General features: G+C 38.2%; 2 protein-coding genes across 2 annotated transcripts in view; both read left to right on the forward strand.

Annotated features, from left to right (window-relative positions):
* The window catches only part of pkd1l2a (polycystic kidney disease 1 like 2a), a 16,765-nt gene extending 13,748 nt beyond the window's left edge, over positions 1-3,017 (forward strand). The window contains 8 exon segments of the mRNA XM_035652043.1: positions 390-720; positions 883-1,016; positions 1,110-1,237; positions 1,316-1,476; positions 1,799-2,009; positions 2,106-2,207; positions 2,294-2,425; positions 2,540-3,017. Coding sequence (XP_035507936.1) covers positions 390-720; positions 883-1,016; positions 1,110-1,237; positions 1,316-1,476; positions 1,799-2,009; positions 2,106-2,207; positions 2,294-2,425; positions 2,540-2,701 — 1,361 coding nt within the window. The 3' untranslated portion in view covers positions 2,702-3,017.
* A 2,276-nt stretch (positions 3,018-5,293) lies between these two features.
* The window catches only part of nfat5b (nuclear factor of activated T cells 5b), a 30,603-nt gene continuing 11,965 nt past the window's right edge, over positions 5,294-23,931 (forward strand). The window contains exons 1-2 of the mRNA XM_035652044.1: positions 5,294-5,607; positions 22,909-23,034. Of these exons, the coding sequence (XP_035507937.1) occupies positions 5,535-5,607; positions 22,909-23,034 (199 nt within the window). The 5' untranslated portion in view covers positions 5,294-5,534. The remainder of the gene's footprint in view (positions 5,608-22,908; positions 23,035-23,931) is intronic.

A 23,931-nucleotide genomic window follows, 5' to 3' on the forward strand; every position in this document is an offset into this window, starting at 1 on the left:
GCTCATTGTAGTTGAATATAGCTGTTTACCCAAATTTTCTCCAAGTAAATTAGAACCAACAATAAATCCAAAATTACTACAAATTGGGTCTGACAATGAAATATTAAGAGTTATGATGATGAAAATATATAAAAGGATTTCACATTTACATGTTGGACTACATATTAAAGTGTTCTCCTATCACCCCTATGGGTCTTTTTACTCTTAAAGTAGTACTGTACGTAACTATTATAGGCTCTCACTTTACAATGTGTAAAAAGTGTGAAAAGCTTAATTAATTGTGACCAATAATACAATCCAATATGATTAACCGTTCTATCTGCAAAAAGTGGTTTCACAGACGATGAAATAAGATGTGTTTGTTCCTGTTACCTAAAAATCTATTACAGGATTCATCACAGATGGAAACTCCAAACTGGTGGGGAACGCTCGTCTTCGCCAGGTGAGGGTGCATAAAAACTCCTGCCACGTGGCTCCTTCCATGCAGCAGTATGAGCAGGAGTGCCACGCTCCGTATTCATGGGAGTTGGAGGACATGGGCTCCTACAGTCCAGCCTGGAGCCACTTTTTGACTGATAACGCCTCACTGAACCTTCCCAGCCCATGGACGTACCAGTCCCAGGGTAAACTGAGGGCCTACCCCATCTGGGGCAGTGTGATGCTCTACAGAGGAGGAGGTTTTGTGGTAGACCTGGGACCAGATATACAAAATTCAAGCAGGTAGGCATTATAATACATTAAATTAACTGAAAGTAACTCAAAACAATGACAGACATAGTTGACTGACAGAAGATAAATCATCAAAGATTGTAATAATCAATGAGAATTTAGTTTTAAGGTGTAACATTTATAAAATTATTTAACCACGTTTTCTCTTTGTAGATCCCTTCAGTACCTTTATGACAACACCTGGTTTGATGTGTACACCCAAGCGGTCTTTGTGGAGTTCACTGTGTACAATGCCAACGTCAACCTCTTCTGCATTGTCACACTCATGCTGGAGACCACAGCCATCGGTAGATAGCGCATGTTCAGCTTCTGTGTGAGAGCTGCACAGAAACTTTAAATGTCATAAGAATCATGTTGTATGTCACTTTCGCTTCTCACAGGAGCTTTCCAGTTCCGCAGTGAGCTTCAGAGTGTGCGTCTTTACCAGTCGACTGGTGGGCTTCACCTCTTCGTCATGGCCTCTGAAGCCATCTACTTCCTCTTCATCATCTATTACATGTTTGTCCAGGTATGAAATCGTTATTGAATCTACTACCATTACTAGTAATAATAATTAAGTTTGTCACACAGACTCTCTTCCTGACAGGGAAAGCTGATGAAGCAGCAGAGGTGGGCTTATTTCAAGAGTAAGTGGAACCTGCTCGAGCTGGCGATCATCATTCTCAGCTGGAGCGCGCTGTCTGTCTTTATCAAGAGGACTTTACTGGGAAAGCGGGACATTGAGTACTACCAGGACAACAAAGACCAGTAAGCAACTAAGAAAAAACATACGTTCAATAGTAGTATATATTCAAGGATCTTAAAGTTATTACAAGTTTCATTCTTCTATATGAATTTTGCTTTTTTATTTTCAATGTTTTATTTTTATAGAATGCAACCTCAGAGAAGTTGAAGTGTGAGATGGCCTTTGGAAATGAATATTTACACAGTGAATCTGTTATTAAAATCAAATCATCAAATCAATGAATAGAAAAAGATTATAAGTCAACTATAATTTCCAAAGTTTATTTAAAACATTTTTCAATAGATTGGTAAAACAAGGCTATGTCCTATCTTGCTCTGTCTCCAGATATGCAAGTTTCCATGAGACGGCCAAGGCTGATGCAGTGCTGGGGTATCTGATTGCCTTCCTGGTGCTTTTGGCTACAGTCAAATTGTGGCACCTGCTGAGACTGAACCCAAAGCTGCACATGATCACAGCCACGCTGCAGCGAGCCTGGACTGATATTTCAGGCTTCCTGGTGGTCATGACCATCATGTTTCTGGCTTACTCCATTGCTGTGAGCAGTTTCCCACACTTGATATGCTATATTTTTTTAAACAGAACTAACTAAAGAGATGGTTATTAACACAGATATAAACTTTCCACGTTTCAGTCTAACCTGATGTATGGGTGGAAGCTATACTCCTATCGCACTCTGCTGGATGCTGCACAGACCATGATCAGCCTGCAGCTTGGCATTTTTAACTACGAAGAGGTTAGTCTGAGACTGATATAACTGTACCACAGCAGATTATTACAGCTGACCCTTCTTCAGTGTATGTCCTTCTCCTGATCCCTCAGGTTCTGAATTACAATCCAGTGCTTGGTGCTTTCCTCATCGGCTCATGCATTGTGTTCATGACCTTTGTGGTGCTGAACCTCTTCATCTCTGTCATTCTGGTGGCATTCAGTCAAGAGCAGATACATCACAAGGTAACTTACCCATGCTGAGTGTGAAATGTCTTATTGTACACGTGTTGTTAGAAGAAGTGAGATGTTACCATTACAGAAACAGCCTCTCATGACATGATACTTCCTTTCATACAGCCTTCAGAAGAGGATGAGATTGTGGACATGATGCTGATGAAACTCTGCAGTTTGTTTGGACTCAAATGTAAGAAACAGGGGGGCAACTGCCTGACTGAGAGGCCAGTTGTTTCATCTGCTTCAAATAATGGACTCTCAATGATTTCTTCTGGCAATTTGTGAGGGTTGAAATGTTCCCACAGAATGCTTTGCTTCAGTTTTTGCTTGCCCTAGCTTGCCTTATTTATTCAACCCAACATGTTGTTACTTTGTGACTGAATATTAAGCCCTTGCTAGTCTGTAAATTATTAGCATTTTTCTTTACTGTTGCAGATCTGTCACTATTGTGGGAGAAGCTAAAATCTTATCTGAGGATAATCCTCATGCTATGCACTGATGCTCATTTAGGCTGCAGTATGTTTTGCTAAGTAAATAAATTAAACATCTGTGTTTACTTGACCTCTTGTCCAAAATGTTTTTATTCAATAAAATCATTATTCATGGATACTGGTGAAATATTGTTTTTGCATCAGTCTGACTAATCTGATTCGGCTCAGAAACATAAATAGTTAGGTGTATCAGTAAGCATGAAGAAGTAGCCAAATAATATTCCATTTCTGTGATAATTGTTTATTATTATGAAACAAGTCCAGGGTTTTGTGATCACTTCCCCGAAGTATGATTTTTTTTTGTAAACACTGTTGAACAAAAACAGGACTGACCATAATGTCTAAGGAAACAAAACAAAGTAGCAGTATGAAAATTATTATACAATTATACAACATTAAAAAAATATGTGTACACTCTAGTACTCTCATTGCCATTCTTGTCTCAGAGGTAATGGAGACATGTATCCCTTTTAAGAAAGTATAAGGTTTCCTGATGTTAGGATACCTCTAACACTTGCACTTCTGAGGAATGAAATAAAGGGTTTCCACATTTCCTCAAACACATTCAGTCAATTTCAAGTTCAAAATCTTTCCAAAAATCCATTATTTTACCACATTCCCAAATACAATGATAAAGGGTTCCTTTATATTTGTTACAGGTAGTACATGTGTCTGGTATATTGTTATATTGTTGTAATTTTACTGGTGTTACATATATGTATACGCATTAACCAATTATATTGCAATAGTATTAGACGAGTACAGATTTGAGATTTTTAAGTTGAGGTATCTAAGACATAATATGTCTTAGATACCTCAAATATCATACAGTTTAGCAGATGCTTTGTCTGGATGTTATCAGATTCAACAAGATATCATTTTACTTCATGTATGTAGTCAAAATAAATAGTAATATGTAATATGATCTGGAGATCTGTGAATCATAAACATTAGTACGCACTTGATATCTATATTGCCAAGTACATTTAAATGCATTTTTACCATTTTGGCAATTTACCTGTGAATGGACAGTAAAATTAATCAAGTATGTCAGCATCATCAGATTTTTGCCATGTATAATCACTGGGACTTCTGCTGCCACCCCAATACATTGAAAGTTATTAGAACAACTCATTTGTGATAAGCAAAGCACAAAAAAATATATTTTAATTGAACTTAAAGTTTTAAAAGTAGTTTTCTACAATTGTAGCATCACATCAGTGATTTCATTAACCTCCACCACATTGGGAAGGAGTGGATGTTTCAGTTATGAATATCTTAAAAGAATTTACCATTGTTGTTGATCTTGTTTTTGTTTTTTACTACCGGTGTAACTTTGTAGGTGGCAGGTTTTGTGTTTACATTCATGATATGGAGGTAAATAATCTGCAACAGAAAGAGATATTAATCACTAAATGTAAAGGTGAAATGACAATAAATGCCTGCTGCACAGCAGTAGGGATGGGTCGGCTCACACAGGACAAAGAGCGAATACACTGCTTGGTTCTTAGTGAGGTGCTGTTGGCCTACTGTGGCTCAACAAGGCTGAGCTTTAACCTTTCGCATTTAATTAAGGCACAACAATGTGTAGCAGGTTCTTAGTCTGAATTTAAATAATAGTCATTTCTATTTCAGGTGCATTTTAATGTAATGAATTTTTTGTTTGGTTTGTTTTAAAAAATGTTATGGTATAGATCTATTGATTGATTGATTGATTGATTAATAACTATAACTATAACTAGAAAAAAACAAGACAGACTAGAAATGCACTAAATATACACTGTAATAATAATAATCATAATAAAACTTTATTAATATAAAACATTTCAAACAAAAAGATTCAATACAATGTGCTCCACAAAACATGAAAAGATGACACATAAAACGACAGATGCAAGAGATGGAGACAAAAACACTGTAGAATAATAGTGTCACAGTAATACAAAGCACAGAAATATGTTACAGTATATCCTGGTATTTAATAATACAGAGGTATGAGACCATAGTACCACAGAGATACATATATTTACAGTAGATATAAATATAGGAAACCATGTAAATCATCATTCAAATTTACAAATGATCTCATAATCATATATTTTTCCCCTTTTTAAACAGTTTCCACAAACATATAAACACCTTCATGCAGTTAAACATATGGTGCACTATTGAGCAAGAATAAAAAATATATAAATTTAATATAAACCAATAACAGTAAAAAAAAAAAAAAAACACACTCATGTAAAAAAAAAAAAAAAGTACAATGACTTAGAAGAAAAAATAAATAAAATAAAATAAAATAAATCTACTCAACATATTACTCATAATGAATAATCCCGACGTAATGTGTACGTATTACGTCCTTCTGTGTGGGCGTGGCTCACAGCTCTGGTCGTCTGCTGACAACAACATGAGTCGTGGAGGCGGACCGAGGGGGGGACTCAGCAGGCAAGTGACGGCGGAGACGGTTAACCAGCTCTAAGGACAGGGTCAACTTAAGTAGCTAAAGTTGTCTGAACACAAGTTTTAAGTTTTTTTTCTGACAGTCAGAGAGAAAATAATATCGTCCAGCGACGTAACGCTGCATCTGAGTGAGGGTGTCCGGTTTCCCAGTCTGAGGGATTGCGATGCCCTCTGACTTTATCTCCCTTTTCAGCGGGGACCTCGACCTGAATTCTCCCAGATCCTTGTACTCAAAAGGTAATTACAGCTTCTATATATACACACACACACACACACACACACATATATATATATATGTATATGTATATATATGTGTATATGTATATATATTTAATCTGTTTGTCGCACCTGTTTAAGTTCCCACTCTGTTGTTGTAAGTTTGTGAAATGTGTGTGTAACTTATCCACCTACCTGTGTTTGGTCGTAAGTGTTCATGTGGTGGCGTTCAGCCCCCCTTCAGTGTCATTCATCTATAAACTGCCTCCTGTCACATGCCTTGCTGATAATAGCGTGGAGTCAAGTTTTTGTACCTACACGCCCACGGTGTCCCTCAGCTTTTATTCTGGTAAAAGACGCTGGTTTATGTTTCCTGGAGCGAGGTGAAGTAGTTTCTTTTATTTCTGTTTTTCAAACTGAAGCCCTCAGCAGCTGCATGCACACCGGTCAGACCAGTTTACTTTCCCCCTGCCAGCTGAAAAGCAGTGTTTTCTATTTTCTGTGGGTTGTTTGAATAGGCCATCAGTGCCCCCCAACCCACCCACACCGGCCCCCCTGAGGCACCACACATGCACTAACACTGCCCCTGAGTGTGGCGCTGGTGGGCCCCATAAACATGGACTCTGTCATCATTAGTATGGGAGCCCTGGGCAGCCCTCAGGTAGAATAACTGCACTCATGAGAGCAGGTGTAAGTCTGGAGAAGGAAAAAAGGATTATTTGTACTGTAGCATGTTTAGTCACACAGTAAAGGTAGTCAAGTTTAAGAGTTTATCCATTGTTTATCCAATGATTTCTGCTCAGACACGTATATGGAAATATGTTCATTTGCCTCATTCCAGCAGTAGGAAAAGTGAAAGAAAAAGTTAACCCCCCCCCAAAAAAAATATATATATTTAGCTGAAAATGTCTGGCTTGGTAGTCAGTGCATCCATCATGTGTCCAAAGCAAGACAATTGAGTTTTGAAGACGATATCAATATTTGTAATTTTAAAAATGATCACCCATCTGTTTCCGCTTTGACAGTCTCCTGGTCGCCCTCGTAGCTCTGTGATATATATCCATGATCTCTCCACACAGATCTGTTGCAACCTTCCTCACATGTATTCATGAAATAGATGGAAATGTCATATTTCCAAAGTGTTTTCTGCGTTGTTTTTCACCGTTGACCGGTGTTCTTTTACTTACGCCGTCCTCTTGGTTGGCGGTTTTACGACTGGACAGTTGGCGCCACCTGCTGCTTCTTTTTTTGATTGACTCAAACTTAATTTCAAATTTGCGATACATTTGAATCAAAACATGGATAATGGCTGAAATAAATTCCCAGTTGACAACAGGACGCTCTATACTGCAGTTCATTTTAAAGAGGGTCGTCTCATGTTGAGGACAGCCCTGAATATACTTCCATTAAAGGACCAGTGTGTAGGATTTACTAGTGGTGAAGTTGCAGATTGCAACAAACTGAACGCCACTGGCGACTGCAAGTGTGTATGAGACAGTGGCCACAAAAAACAGCAAGTGTTTGGTTTGTCCGTTCTGGGCTACTGTAAAACAAATAATACATTTTTTAATCAACTGATTGGAGATGAGAAAATGCTATTCCTTTTTTTAAGATCAGTTTTATTCTTAAAACTTTGACTCATCAGAAAACCTGCTATATGTAGACTCTTATAATTTCTTGTGCACCATATAAATCTGAAATTCCTTTGAGGTCCAGACCAATTGTAACTTGTTCTTTAGCCTAGCTTGTTTGCTTACCAATCACACTATTGTGTGTTTGTGTCAGCATAGTTGACACGACTGTGTGTGAGAGGTAAAGTTAAGTTAGTCTTGCATCTCGCCGACAAGGCCAACTCCACCCCCACCTGCCAATGTTTGTAGGATTGCCCTTTTGGTTGCAAAGAAAAATACCCCACACACAGTTCAAAAGGAGTTGTTCTACATTATGGTCATAACATGAAGTAGATTGTAGTTCCATAAGTTCTGCGTTTTATTGGGTTGTTTTTTCATGAAGCTACATTGGACAGCTAAACCACAATGTGGGATACATATTTTTAGCATGCAAGTAGTCCAGGGAATACCACGGAAAAACCACTCACTGTAACAATGGCACTCAGGATAGGAATGCTAGTCATACTACCTCTTGTGGATGGTAAAAGACTGTTAATGGACATCATAAAATGTCTTCCCATCAGTTTCATTGGAACGAAGGAAGGAACGTTATGGCTTTCCCATAAGTTCTGTCAAACCCTGGTTAACAATTGTAAGACCACAGATCTCAACATAGTTTTGTTTTTTTCATATTGACACCCACCAAAGCCTGGTCAATCATTAACTCTCTGGCTGCTCTGTGTGTAAACCTGGGCTTAAATAGCACTCTATTAATATTGACTCTGCTGTGTTAAGCAAACTTAGCGGCATGCGCTTAAAAATACTTGATTGCCTTGAAAGCTTGTTGAAATCTGATGATGAAAGACAAAATACCTTAGAGGGAAAACATCTTAAAAATAAGGAAAAGAGTATATGGAGTTCATAAATGTGCTGTTGTATTAGGCTAGTGTCTTTTCTACCATAAAGATCAATAGTTGGACTGTTGATATAATTAACTCATGACTCAGCAGTCTTGTGAAGTTCATTGTTTCATTGTAAATGTCACAAGGTAGTTTGGTATTGGTAGTAGGTATTTAGTATTTTGAAGACATCTAGAGCATTCTTCACGCTGTCTTTATCTTTTTAACATCAACCCCAACCTGTTCCGCATACTTCAGACTTTAGTCAGTTTAGTTTGCTCGGTTATTTGCCAGGTGGCACAAAGGAAGCAACCATAAGACCATTCTTGACATTGTATTGGTTTCTTTATTTATTTCAATTTCCATTTTTGAATGCATATTGTGAAGATTTTTCCCATGTCATGATGATTCCATTTGCATAATGAATGCTCAACCAGCCAACCCAGGATGAGACACCAATATGAGCCTCATAAATGAAAAGAATATACTACTTTGAATCTAGATACTGCAATAGTACTTCAGTTATTGTGGAGTCCTTGATCACGGTTTGGTTCATATTCTAGTTTAAGAGTTACATTTCAGTGCGAGTTGGAAAAATGCCCAAGGATACGTTTCTTTGCATCTGGGTAATGCTGTTGGTAAATGTGCACTAGCATAATTATGTCGTGTTTACATTTGAATACCATACAACGGTGGACCCACACCAACACAATGTCCTGGTTGCAGCTGACCAGGAACCCGAATTGTTCTCAAACAAATGGTTTTAAGGACAGATGTGGGTCTGAACTTGAGCTTGTAAACCTTGGTTGCACATAATGTGCATCAATCTACATACCTTGTAGTGTACATGCACTAGACCGTGACCCCCATACAGTGACAGTTCGACATTAATACACAAACGATCAAAGCCATTGTCCACCAGGGGACTTTGGTTCTGGCTCCCGGGCTCCTCGGTCATGTATAAATGCTGAACTTGGGTTTTCTGAAGTTTGTCATCAGGACCATCAGGTCCACAGTGCCTCAGTGTTGTGTTGGCAATGTGTTTCATTCAAACTCTCTTGCTCCTGCTTCCCCTTCGGTAAGCCCCGGCAGAGGAAGAGACGCATATTATAGCCCCTAAAACATCTTATTACTGAGCCAAATGGGAATAATGATACTAGACATACATTTCTCTTTTATTCAGTGTGTTCAGATAGATTCATTGTGTGTGTGTATCTTGACCAAAATAAATGTAATGATGCAAATTACTCACACCTCCTTACCTTCTTCTAAATCTCTTCGATTAATCATTAACACTAACCAAACCTCAGTAAAAAGACTAATCAGGCCCAGGTCAAAATATCACCTCCTCTGGTATTTACTGCACACTTGTGACTTGTTTTGGCCACGGTAAATCAATGTATGAGTGGTTTAACCTGTTGCACCTGAATCTGATCCTGAAGTGTTCATTTTATGTGTTTTTTTTTTCTCAATAGTGTTTTAAAAGTGACTTCTGATATAATTTGTTAGTCCTTAGCTGCCCATTTGTGCTTTTACTATTTTTACACTCAATACATATTTTATTCTGCACACAAAAAGCTAATGTCAGTAATTTTTAGATCTGATGAAATCCGATGAAAAGAAAGTCTGACAAAAGTTGGTAAAACACCCTAAATTATATGTGTAAAAAATCCAACAAAAATTATAAAAATATCCCAAATTATATTCATAGAATCTAATATAATATAATAACATAATTACAAAAAATATATGAAAATTAGTACTAAAATATCAAAGAAAATATACTGTACAACACTATAAATGTCATTTGGTATTCTTGATTTATTTTAGTGACACTTGTACTGTTGTTTTGGTGATATTAGTGTGACATCTTTGGATCATGAAAGACATATTTTGACTTGCAGCATGACAGTTTTGTTTACGTACACAATACCGCATGCACCATGTAGTGCACCTTTTTATAGATTTTATGATCCGAAGTCAGGATCAACAAATACATAAAACAGGTTTGTTGCCTAGTTTTCCAGTTTTCCAGTTCTTTTGTGACGTGTGTAGCAGACCTTTGTGTCCTACTTCAGGTTAACAGGTCAGTTGTGTTCATGAAATGTAAGCAGATCTTTGCTTACCCTGAAGCAAACGCATATCAGCCGTTGAATGGAGTTTATTTTCTGATAATGTTGCTGTGGAGCAGGGTATCACTTAGAAAAACTACAGTGGTGTACAAAGTGTAACAAGATGCAATTTATCTTGAGGCAGCACTTTTACTGTTTATTTTATTTCTGTTTGTCAAGCTGGATTTCTGCTTCTCCCTTTAAGTGTTTCAGTGTTTCTACTGTAGTGTCTCCGGCATATGGATTGATTTGTAGTCCAGCATATAGGATTTCTATTTATTAATCTGTAGGTGATGTTTTCCTCACAGGCCAAAATGGAGAAGAAAATGTGCATTTACAGATTTAGCTGGTTTAATGTTGACACAGTCTCTTTGTAGTCTGAAGGAGGAGTGCAGGATGCCATGATACCTAATGCTTTTGCTTCCAATCATCTTGTGGAGGATTTCTAACGCTCTTCTGTGAAAAGCCCAAAGCACCTGTGAGATCTAACATCCACCCCTTGTGTTTCTCTCCAGAGCAAGATGATTCTGAACTAAGACATTAAATATTAAGAGTGGTGAATCTTGGCTAGCAGGAGTCTTTCCATTGGCAGATGAGAAGCAGCAGTTAAGGTGTCAGGAGCTCATAACTCGGCTGTACACACCATGTTACACGCTGCCAGGGTATTTCTTGGCTGAAATGAAGGAAAAGGTGGCACGTAAATTGGGACCTATTGTACTGTCATTTATTGTCATTCTTTATTGGAAAATTACAATTTTTTCCTATACCAAAGCCTAAGTACATGTGTGAGGTCCCATCGGCTTTCCTGCCCTAAACAGGAAACACTGTAATGTAAATAATCTAATGAATAAAACGATTTGGTGTCAAAATGCGTTTAAATAATGAGATCAGTTCACAATAAAGTCAAATAGCATGTTTTTTCATAGACTACTTAATTTACATCCGAAGCAAATCTTTATTCTTACTGCATGGTGCTTTTAATGAATACTGAAAGACCAGAAACCAGAACACCAGCTTCATGTAATCCAATATAGCAGCCTTACAATAAACCCTCCCTTTGTGAAGCTTATCATATTCAGTTTTTGTTGAGACTGTGCCAGAGAGGTGTTGCCTCAACCCTTTGGTCTTTTTGAAGACTGCATATTGTGGTTTTGTATTGTTTGGGTGTAATATACTAAAGTAAGCTTAAAATTAAAATTGGTTGACCTTTAACAGCCGTACTCTCGACTCTCCCCTTCCTTCCAGCAGTTGCCCTATATTCAGTCTACTGGCAGACCTTACAAATCTACTGCGTCATGTTCGTAATGTAAGTTATGCTGTTAATGTCCAGCTGTAACTAGCTCATGTATCATCCTACTAAGTTGTAATTTTTCAACAGCACCCTAAAGTGATTCTGCATTGAATTTACAGTTGGCAGTGATGCATTCGACAAATGGATGAGTCAACAAAATATCAGACTTTGATACAGGAGACTGCTGTTAATTTCCCAATCCTAACCAACAATGAAACGTGGCTAACCCTAATGACATTATTGTTACCATGCCGTCGAAGGTACCCTACCCTTAATGGAGTAGTTATTTTAACCCAAACCTCATAACATCACATCTAAAAAAAAGATTTCTTTTGTAAAGGCTTTGGAAGCCGCTGACAGGGGGGGCAGATCAGAATACACTTGAACGACTATGTGTCGTTCTAGAGGACACGGACAAACAATGTATTTTTTGTTTAATTTGGAGGACTTGCAACTAATTTTGTCTGAAAATCACTCCAAAACATAAAGATATTCTATTTACTATTACGCAAGACAAAGTAAAGCATTAAATTCTCACATCTGAGAACTTGGTACCTGGTTAGCCTAAATTTCCGCAGTCACCATCGTCTTTTCTAAATGTTAACACGTTTCTCCTAAATGAAGGCAAATTTAATCTAGAGCTGTTACTGGCTAGTGTTGTATAAATATATATTATAATATGTAGTTACAGTCACTGTACATATTGTACCCCTCTTTCCCTTTAATTCCATCTAAACAACACATTACTGGCTAAGATAATCATCTATATTAGATTATAAGGTGCATGAAATAATGGACTTTTCTTTGTTTTGACATCGGCATTATATAATAGCTATCGGCCGCCCCAGTCTCTAAATATCGACCATTGAAAAACCCATATTGGTCAACCACTAATTGAGACCATAAACCAACTATGGAAATGTTTACTGAGGTAATAAATCAAGTGAGTACTTGAGTACCGCACTCCTTTAACTTAACCAGCAGTGGAGCCGCCCCTGCTGGCCATTAGAAAGCGTTCAGGTTTAAGGCACTTCGCATTTGTCCATCCACCTATTACACTGTCTACAGTCACATGACAAGTTCTCCTAGAGGCACATACAGAGAGGTATTTCATAACCTTTACAAATGCTGTAGTCAAACAATCCATCCTACAGCCCAACATTTGTGGTATCTCAATATCCTGTGTTTTCATTTCTTTTTTCTGAGTCATCTGCTGCTTCCTTGGCAGACTGGCAGCGTTGAATGAATAGAGGCACCGGATTGGCTGATTTCCCCCTGCATCCTGTCATTGTTGGTATTCTTTCTCGCTGTCATTATTGAAGTGACGGTAAAGGGTTAGGAAAGATGCCTGGTAGGGCCGAGACCAGGAGAGCGGATGACAGATTGTTGTAGTGGAGGAATTCTGTCAGCTTAAAGGCAGAAATAGCACCGGTGTCTTTTGTTTGTTGACTTGTAAGGTGATCTCCCATTATCAAAATGGTACTGTATTGTTCAGAAAAAGTAAGATGGCATTGAGGGGGGCACTAACCAACTGTCTATACAGTAGAATCTCTTGATACTCATCTTCCACTGAGGTAGCAGCATCAACCAACATAATTTGTATTTGTTATGTTTGTTGTTAATGTTAAATATATAAATATCTGTCTTTGGCATCCCATAAAAAATACACTGTGGCAGACTGCCCCTGCCCACGTCTGACCCAGGATCAAGGAAGATAAACGGCTGAAAGCAACACATACACATAGACTGCATCAACTTTCACTTGACTTGTCCAATTTTTCCAAAACATATGTCATCAGAATCACAGTGCAGAACCTTCCTATGCCAGTTCTATATAAATAAAAAGTACAAAAGGTGTGAGGAAGTTTTGAGGACGCTAACACTACAGGCAGCCGCTCCGGTTGATAATAAGCTGATTAAAAGATGAAAAGTTGAAAGGACTCAACAATGAGACTGAAGGACTATTGCACACTGAAGAAGGCAGAAATATCCGTGCATTTTCCCCTGTGCTGAATTTTGACATTGAAGTCTGAATAAAAGGAAAAGAATCAGGTTGGTTTGGGTGTACAAACTTTTTGAACTTAGCCCAGTTCTCTTTTTCGCCAGTGGTTCGTTCTACTTTATTAATACTGAATACCCTCATTGTTTCATGTAATTCACAGAATTGCATTGAGTTTTGAAACCAAATCTGTTGGATAAAACAACAGTGTTACGAGTGCAAGAAGAGTATTATGATATAATGAACTATATAATCTATGTATATATGTTTTATGAGAATTAATCCTGAAAGTTGATTAAAAGTTGGTTTCTCAAGTTAAACTCTGTCAAAATCCCTTCATAAAAACCTCACTAGAGCATGGAAGCTGGTTACAAGGTCACTAACTGCATATTTTTTATGAAACCTTTAAAATATTCAGTAGCTGCTGGAGGTCTGTAACTCCCGACTGCATTAAAGTCCTTTTAACATTGGGTTTGAGTTAACAAAGGTCACATTTGCTTCTAGCCCCCATGCACAGTCTCTTGCCTGGGGACAAGTCAAGGCAAGTCAAGGTGAACTAGGCCTCTAGCTTTACATACTGTACATTTATGTAGATAATTGTCACTTATGTCCCTGTTTTTTCCATTTTGGTTGCCAATGTTACTTATATCCCTTTCTTGCATTCTTTAAAGTCATGAGCTGTAACTTGTTATTGTGTATTTTAATTATTAATGAGTTTTTCATTTTTCATTGTATTAGTATTAGTATTAATAGCATTATATTGTGTTAGTACTGGTAGCCATGCTCTGCCTCCCTGTTGCCACTCCTTCATGTATCAGAGTTTGGCAAAGAGGACGTTTCTTTTTGATGAGTTAAATAAGACGTCATCAGCAGAAATTGCAATGTTCATCTCTCATCATCTCAGCAAGCCATAACCTGCTCGAATAGAAATTTGAATTTTTTTCCTTTTCATGCTTCTCCTTGATTTTATTTACTCAGCATTTAATCTGACATAAATCCTGTTAGCATGTGGTACAGAGCATAAATCATGCATGGAGACATTTTTACTTTGATGACATGCACATCCATAGAAGTGAAGAAAAAAAAAGGCTGCTTATAAAGCTGCACACCTTATAGGCTAGCTGCTCTTGAAATGACTTTTTTTATTGCAGAATTGGTATTTTGAACAATAAAAAATACTTGACCAGACAGTTACAGCAATCTCACTCAGATCCGCCTGTGGTGACCCCAAAATAAGTTTTTATTTTCAGTGGAACAGTCTAACAAACAGAACAGAACAGTTTTGTGGTTGTGGTTTTTGCTGATCACCTTTTCGTAGCCTGCTGTGGTTTTTCCTGACTAATTGGTAGACATTCCAAATCCTTAATCATCATATCCATAATAATGATAATAATATCTGAAGGCATAGGCTCAGTCTAGCTCTGGAAGGTGAGCTTGAGGGACGCATTGTCATAAATCTGTAAAATGGCAAGTCTTGAAGAAATGAAACTTGAAACGAGAATAGAAAGATTGTACAGTGTACACGGTTTAAAGGGGAAGGTTCAGGTTTTGTTAGGCCTGAGCAGACCTGCTGCTTTTTTGTTCAAGGCTGTGATTGTTTTGAAAGGGCTTCTCGCTTTACAAAATGTTGGCGTTAGGTTTCTGGTCCTACGGTCTTACACTGTACTGTTCTATTCTGAGTGCCTCAAGACTCAAACAGACCTTTTCAGTGTATGCTGTGTATGTTGACCCCATGCCATTTTATCTGTTTATTCCCACTTTCTTATCAATTGAGTCAACAGCCTCCATCAGAAATCAGTCCGCAAGCCAGGTTTCCAAATGTAGACCTCTGTGCCACAAATAGTGTTTACTGTGATTGTTTGCACTGTGCAAATGAAGACTTTAAGCATGTTTCTCGATCATCTGCTCACAGATTTTGATCGTATTTCATGAGTTATTTTGTGAACAGTCACAAGGCCATCGCAATTCCCTGTGTATGTATGCTGGACTCTTTCTTTTGCTCCCATAGCCATTAGCATCTTTCACCCTATTATATTCCATGTTATCTGGCTAGACAGATATCACTCATGTCTGTACATTAGTGAAACTCTCACTTAGCTTAGCACAAATATTGGAAACGGGGAAACTGTTAGCGTGGCTCTGTCCAAAGGTAACAAAATCTGCACCTCTAAAGCTCACTAATTAATATGTCTTTATCTGTACGAAAACCAAAGTGTAAATCGACAATGTGCCAGACTGTTTCCTTGGCTGGAGTCTCAACTGGTTGCCTGGCAACTGCTCAGAGCCAAGAAGTCACATAACCCGTAAAATTGTTGTTTTTACACTTCGGTTTGTATGGATTAAACAAGACAAAAATAACAGATTGATTAATACGTTTTAGAGGTTCTGGTTGGTGTATTAAGTTACATTTGGACGGAGCCATAACTAGCTGTTTCCCCTTAAGTCTCCAGTCTTTGTGCTAAGCTAAGCAAACCGGCTGCTGAGTGTAGCTCAATATTATATATACTGTACAGACAGAAAAGCAAAACATTCAGTTTTGTTATGATAAAATTCCAGATTCTTTTCAAATGCGGTTAGCATGGCAGCTTGGTGATGTCACACTGTGTAGTGTATGCGTGCGTCGTTGCCAAATGCTCTTCCTGTTGCCTCAGCATGGTTTTCCTGTGAGTTGGACAGAAATCCCTGGGTTGGCACATCAAACGCTTCATTGAACAGTTCTATTATACTGTAGGTTGTTCATATCTGTGTGTTTGAGGTTGGGGTCATCTCTGATTCAGAAGAAAGCAGGCAGTTTGTTGAGGCCTGATTTCATTGAAGTATTGAAGTGTAGAAGTGTAGCACGTTCCAGTATCTGTGTGTAAGCGTGGCATTTTTTGGCGAGTGTGCATGTTCGTGAGCTCGCATATGTGTGTGTTGTCCTCTGTAAATAGTTTGAATTCCACTGCTTTCTGAAGTCATGCTTTCATGTTAAGCTCAGTGCCTGTTTCATCTTTTCAAGTCCACTGGTAAACACAGAGCCAAAGGTATATGTGCTGTAGAGCATTATTTGAGCCAGAATTTGACTTTATTAGTCACTCCCTAATAACACACAGCAACACTGACTCCATTGCACTGCTGTAGCTGCAGCAACTTGTAGCTGGGTGGTTTTAGCCCACACAGGAGCCTCAGTGGGCTGCTTTGTAAAGTCAGGATAGTGGTGGTTGTTTGTTGAAAGCAAGTCATTCCTGGTCACTTCAGGATTAGCTGCACTGAAAGAGCTACATGCCACAAACCCTGAGCCTGGTGTGACACAATTGACTTAGGCTGATCGGAAGCCTAGCTGACCTTCACTTTTTCAGATGACTGTGTTAAAAAAAACAAACCTGTGAGACTTTTTCAAAAAGCTTTAAGAACTCAAAGGTTATAGGGATTGCAGGGAGTAATAGATAACATTTTAAATGTAAATGTTTCTGGACAAAGTGGAATCAACTATTTTCTCTGTGTCACTACCAATCTTTTATGAGCACATTTTTAAGGGTAGCTGATATAAAATATTTCCACCACACCACCAAACCACCACATTTGTCATTTGTTTTTGACTTAAAATATATTTTTCAAATACAGTCATTCTTTGCTTTGGTGTTTCTTTACTTGGAATTGACATGTAGCTTGAACCAGACTTTCTATACAACTAAGACCCATATCAAATACAGATGCTCAAGGTAGAAATATTGGCATATGGTCACTTAAACCTGATAACGTAATTGTTTTAAAGATTATCTCATGATATCCACTTGTGATCATTCTCAATGTCTGGTTAAAGATTGTTCTCCTAATCTTCTGACCTGTTTTGGAGGTTGCTTGCTGCTGCAGTTAAACAATAAAAAAAATGTGCAGTTGTGATAACTGTAGCTACAACTAATATTCATCAGGTACAGGCGGTACATTACACAGGCACAATAACTGTGATTTTACGTGTCCTCTCTACTCGAGAGTGATAGTTCTCGTCTGTTTCCTCATCAGTTAAACATTTTATCAAATACAATGATGGTGTCATGATGCTTCCTGAATGCAATAACTACCACTGTAAGACTTTTCTTTCACCATGTTTGAGTCATCATGTCTGATGGTGCAATCATTCGGGACTAAGTGACAGGCTCTGCAGTCATAATGAAAGTTTTGTGACCTGTATTCCTCTTGGGGCTGATTTAAATGTAGATCAAACAATTAAGCTGTAGAAAAATGCGGTACGCTGTATATAGAGCTCTACTGTATTTATTCATTAAATTATAACTTTTCTGTCATCAGCCTTCATTATCTTTATTGACCTACAGTAAAATGATATAAAACCCAATATGCTCAGATAATCTGGTTTGAATATGACTCGTAACTCGTGACTATGATGATGGTGAAACAGATGTGGATTACTTTTAACAGCTAACACAGGATGATAAAGGTTCCCAACTCACGTTTGAATCATGCAAAAGAAATGAATGATGCATTTATGAAACAGCAACTCATGTGGCTCAAAATAAATAATGTTTACATAAATATAATTTTTTTTTATGAACATTAAATATGCCCTCTCTGGTGCACCCAGTTACAAATGTTTCTTCTTGAATGTTTCCTCAGTGTTTGGTCATTTGAAACACTACATGAAGGGAGGAAATTTGGGGATAATGGTCTGGAAGAGTTGCATTGGCAGCATTGCAGGCAGGCCGTGCATTAATTAACATGTCATTACATTACCTGCAATTGGCATATGTCAATGGACAATTGTTTATGTCTGATGTTACAAGTTGTTGTCATGAGTTCAGGCTTTTTTTTTTTTTGCATGCTGCCTATCCCATACCATGTGACCACAGAAGTAACGCCTACTGGATGTTTTTACTTCATCGCACGTATGCTCTCCCAACCTCACCTTTCATTCATGCTTTCATCATATTGTCACACCATTTTTACAGTAAGGATGTTCCTTCGACAAGTTTGTCTAGCATGTAAATGTACACTCAGTTCCCAGTTTATTATGTACACCTAGCAATAAACCCTGCCTTTGTGGAGGTTATAAACGGTTTTGTTCAAAGTCTTTTGTTTCCACTTTTTGGTCATTTTTGAGGCAGTTGTGTTGCTGTTGGATTGGATTGTTTTATACTAGAGTGTGTTATATTAGAGGTGCTTCTAAGAGTTAGTCTACCTCTTGATTCTGTATATGTAACCACATTAACCTCAGTATTGAAATATATTGATCCAATGTGATGGCATTTTTAGGATGACAATTGGTGGTTTCAGGAACATGCACACACAAGAACACTGCACTAAAATAAAGTCATTAGTAATGTAGATATAATGATCGGCTCAGTAAGTCAGACAAGCTCAGGTTTGTGTCATATAATGCATCATTTGACCACAAGACCAGAAATGTTGTTTCTGTATTTAAAAGTCAACATATTGTGATATATCAGTATCTGAGAGAAAATGGAACATCAACAAACGTTTATGATAAGGGTCCCTTAAATTCATCTTGCATCCTTCTTGGCCAAAGTAGGCCTACTAATAGCTGAACCTCTGCCAGCTACATTAATGTATGACCTCAAGGTGAATGAATTTATAACTTCATTATCCATAAAGTGTTAAGTAGTTAATCATTACAATTGTGACTTGATTATTTATTAATATTAAACCAGAGTTGTGATATATCATACACTTATTAGATTAAGTAGACTCATGCATCAGCTATGCATTAATTAAGCATGAAAGGTATACTTAGGTATTATTTGAGGTATTACTGTTATTCTTTTCTAGTGGGTGGTACAAAAAGACAATAAGACGTTGTGACATTTTACAGAGATGATTCAGATGTTTTCCCACACTATGTTGTAATGTTGTTCGTTATCCTACATCCTGCACTGTTAATGCCTAGTTCTTCATTTGAGTTTGGATAATGATGCTTTATTTTCTCATTTTCTCCACATTATCTCACGAGAGAAGCAAAGGCTCAAAAGACTTGTCCCCTGATCTGTGTTGCTATGGAGTCCCTGGCAGCCTTCATGTAGGCTTGGCTGTAAACATTTCAGGGTTGTTGTACATGGTTTGCTGCAGGTGCCAGCCCCTTCACTGTTTTTTGTTCTTCCCTGCTTCCCTACAAGGTGAGCTTAATCTTATCTTACCCATCACTTTTTGTTTAGTAGTATTCTAATACGTTCAATAATATAATGTCTACCTTGTGTGTATTTTCCAACATAAGTAGGTTATTCTGTTGCTTAATGTCTGCTTGACAGGATTCCACATGACAATACCACTAACCTGTTGAGCAAGTTGAAGTACAGAGAAGGGTCTGGGAGCACAGTAAACAAGACAGAGAGAGTGAGAGAGGTAGGTGGAGTGGAGGAGGGGGACAGAAGGGGAGTTAAATCAGTCACTCAGCCAAAAAACCAGTGCCACGCCCCAGGTGCCAGGGCTAGTAGGAGCAAGCAGCAGGAATGTGAGGGAAATGAATGGGAGTGTAAGTCCTGCCATTCACATGGTGAGTGCTTTCTTTTTTCACCTTTAGGCTGCACTACTTACAATATAAACATATCACAAGATATGGTGAGGGTATAAAGAGCAATACTATTTGACTGTTGATTCCAAAAATATATCTAACTTTATGTAGGCTTTCTGACGTGAATGTGGTTTGTTAGTTATCTTTGCGTTTACATTGAACATGAGTGGAAACTAAATTTGTGAACCAGTTAATGAGAGTAGCCAAATTTCAGTTGAGTGGATATTTAACAAAATGTATTAATAGCATGAGTAGACCTGATCAAAACTAACCACATGAGCATGATGTCTGTCAGTGTGGACATTTTTGGTCAGGCTTTAATCTGTTATTATGATGATCACAGACAGGCAGAAAATGAAAGGTTTTCCTCAGTGGTCTGCACAACATGACTGCAGTCTTAAGTTAAAATCAAAACATCACGTGGTGCGTGAGTCAGTTTATTTCCCAGCTAACGAGACTGACCTTCTTAATTTTCACATTTTCTCCTGCGTGAAAGGGACAGTGTTTTGTCTCATGTAAATAAAGAATTTCACTCCGTCTGCTTACAAGGAAACAAATGTGCAGCAAAATAAGAACTTTTTTCAGTATTTAAAGACGTCAAGGGACTGTGGAAACACTTTGAACAGGCCAGCCAGTGATTCAAGACCGCTGCTCTGAGAGAAGAGTACATATTTTCTGTCTGTGCGGTTGGCAATCTGTTTACTGGAAGGGTTGCTCACTCAGAGCACATGTTGCTGCATGTGCAGTCAGTCAGTGAGCCCCAAGAAGACTGTAGAGTTAAAGTGTAAATGCAGGGGCAAAGAAAGTGTTTTTGTGGAGTTGGTGGGGGGGCGTTTGTGTGCATGTGCATGCATGTGTGTCCGTGATTTTGTTTGGAGAACTTAGCAAATAACCAGTAAAACCACACTAGAACCCTGTGTGTATGTGTGGTTCAGTGTGAGTTATATGAGTTTGCCGAGTCCAGATTTAAGCTCCCTTTCTGGGAACCAGCATTCCCTGCTCTTCTAAAGCGAGCTGTAAGAGACTGGAGGGCTTTGGGAATGAAGAGGCATGGGCTGGTTTCAGTATGTCCCAGGTTTGTCTATTGTACACAGCGAGTGGTAACAATGGGAGGGTTAAGTATCTGATATACACACCAAACCCTGGGACTCAGCTGCAAGTAATTAAAGCTGGCAGTTGGCAGAGAAGAGAGTCAGGCGACTGTAATGGCCGCTCTAAGTTCATACCATAATATTTGGATGATGAATCAGGCTGCTAGTAAAAGTGTTGTCATGCTGTTGACCCAAGGCTCTATTCCCTCCCCATGTCCTGTTGGCCCTGAGGGAGGCACAGAGAGGAGAGAAAAGGGCTTTGTACGACCCTGTCTGTTTGTAATGAGATCCGCTGTTTATTTGCTATGCCACAGCTTTTGCTTTTACCTCAATAGTCTTGTCATCTTGTGCTTTTTTCCATTTGGTTTGGTGATGTATTCGGAGCCCTGAGTTATAATTTTATCGTTAATGAAACGGTCAGTCTTGAGTGAAGGCGTCCATAATCCACCAAGAGAAGAAGTAGCTTGGATAATAGCTTTCCACCTTAAGTAATTATTTTCATTCACGATTAACCAGCTGATCGTTTTAAAGGTGAAAAAATATTGGAAATGTTCATCACATTTTCCCTTGATCCTAAAAGTATCCTTAAATGTCTTGTTTTGTTTGTCAATTTGTGTCAGTTGGGGTTGAAAACTGGGGGTGTGTAGTCATAAAGAAGCGAGCGTACCAGATCTCTGAATTTCCAACAGAACTGTTGGTGGTTGAGTTGCATTGTGGGCAGGGCTGCACGATATGATAAAAACATCATATTGTGGTTATTTTGACAGATACTGCGATTCATAAGTATGTGGGAATGATCATTTTTCTATCACAAAGTGAATTTTCACTAAAATAAAAACTGTTGAAATCATGATGATGAGAAATTTTGGGGTCTGTACCAAACAAATGTGTTTTCTTAAACCTGATTTGTAGAACAGGCGCAGCACTACAGTACTTCATTATAATGCTGTTTTATCACACATTTTACCTTCAACAAAACATTACAACGCTTTCGATTTGCATATTGCACTTGGCCATATTGAGATTTTTTTTAATGCTTTGATTAATTGTGCAGCCCCAATTGTGGGTAATGTAGTTGCAAGGTTTTAACAAGAAGAATGTGGGGAATAAAAACGATATCTCTGGTTGTATTGCATTGATTTTGATCCTTTTTGAGTGCAATGCTAAACCCGACTATCCTGTGGTAGGATTAGTTATTGTTGCTTTAAGTAGTAAAGATGGAATTTTTGAATGAAGTTTAAAGTCATGATCAAAATCATTATCATAAGCAACCACATATTCAATGTCATATGAATTTTTCCTCTATCTACTTTTTTTAAATGAAGGCCACCATCTTGGAGAGGATGAGCAACACTGTGGCATGTTTTTTGCATACAGCACGAGCAGCCGGTGGCAGAGTTTGTAAGAGATGTGTAAACCCGTTTCACATCTGAATGAGGCTGGAAATATCAAGCATTGTTCCCATAGACATTGCATTGTGTTGTATTGTAGGTATTTCCTTGTCATTTATCAGATTTGTTGCCAACCAGGTTGCACCGTGGGTATGTTCTTACAATTGCAGTTACAGTTGTGATGTGAAATTGTTGTACAACAATGTGTAACACTGTGATTACAACAGCAACACCAAATAAGTTTAAACAGAGAAACAGTATTTCTGGGGAAAGCATGACTCAAATAACAGAAAAGTTAAATTTACAGTAAATTGGTCATTGAGCTGACACATGATTTTTATTTTACCAACAAAAGTCATGTCATGTTCCTGTTCCAGTATGTCACCTCATCACCCTTCCTGTCCCAACAGAATCAGCGTATGACCTTCTTCCCAGAGAGCTGCAGTTGCCTTCCTCCACTCAGCAGAACCCAAAAGTCATGAGTCAAAAGAGCGGCGGAGAGGCAGGGCCTCCCCCTTCAGCAGCTGTAGCATCAGGTAGGATCCTGCTCCTCTTGTGTTTATTTCTCCTCTGCGAGCAGGACTGATCATGCCCCACCCAAAAACAAAAAAAACACAACTGGTGTAACACCTGCATACTGGAGGAAAGCCTGTCAGACAACCAGCCAACTCTGTAAAAAAAAAAAAGAAAAACAAAAAAAAGAAAAACAAGTGCTGAAAGGGGAAGTTGTGTCACTGGAGTTGAGTCAACTGAAAATCTATCTGTACCTGTTGGCAGACTGTGAAATAGACAGTATGTTGTCGTCTCTTGCAGCAACACATGATGAAATGTAGGTCATGTATTGCAGGTATAGATAGTATTCAGAGCCCTCTTTCAAAACTTTTTTTTGTGATACAGAATATAAAATAGATGAATGGTTCAACTGTACACAGTAACCAATAATGATGAGAGGGCCCAACAAAGCTTATTATTTCACATTGTGGCATACTCAGCACAAAAGAATTGATTGTTTTAACAGTTTTTTCACTTTCTTAGAGAATTAGGAAGCTTTGAGTTGCTGTAATCGCTTTTTGTTGACCATTTTTACTTCCAAGGTGGAGCTATTGTTCACAGGAGAAAATCATATTGGCAGAGAAACATAGTCCATAAATTTGATTTACCCAATATGTTGATCTTTATGTGTGCAGTTTGGACAGATGGAAAAGGGTCACTCGCAACTTTTAAAACACTTCGGTTTGGCGCACTGAACCATACAAGTGTGATCAGATTTCAGATCTTTTTATCAGTCACTGGAAAAAGTTCCGCATTTCACTGGAATGAGCAGTTGGATTGTCTGGTTTTATGCTGACATTAAACAACACAAAAGCAGTAAACAAGATTAGCGTGCACTACATATACAAAAGGACATACAGGTTTGAAGAATATTTAAAGAA

The sequence above is a fragment of the Morone saxatilis genome, unplaced genomic scaffold, assembly GCF_004916995.1.
Source record: "Morone saxatilis isolate NCDOM2014 unplaced genomic scaffold, NCSU_SB_2.0 Contig11, whole genome shotgun sequence".
In the NCBI taxonomy this organism is placed as follows: domain Eukaryota; kingdom Metazoa; phylum Chordata; class Actinopteri; family Moronidae; genus Morone; species Morone saxatilis.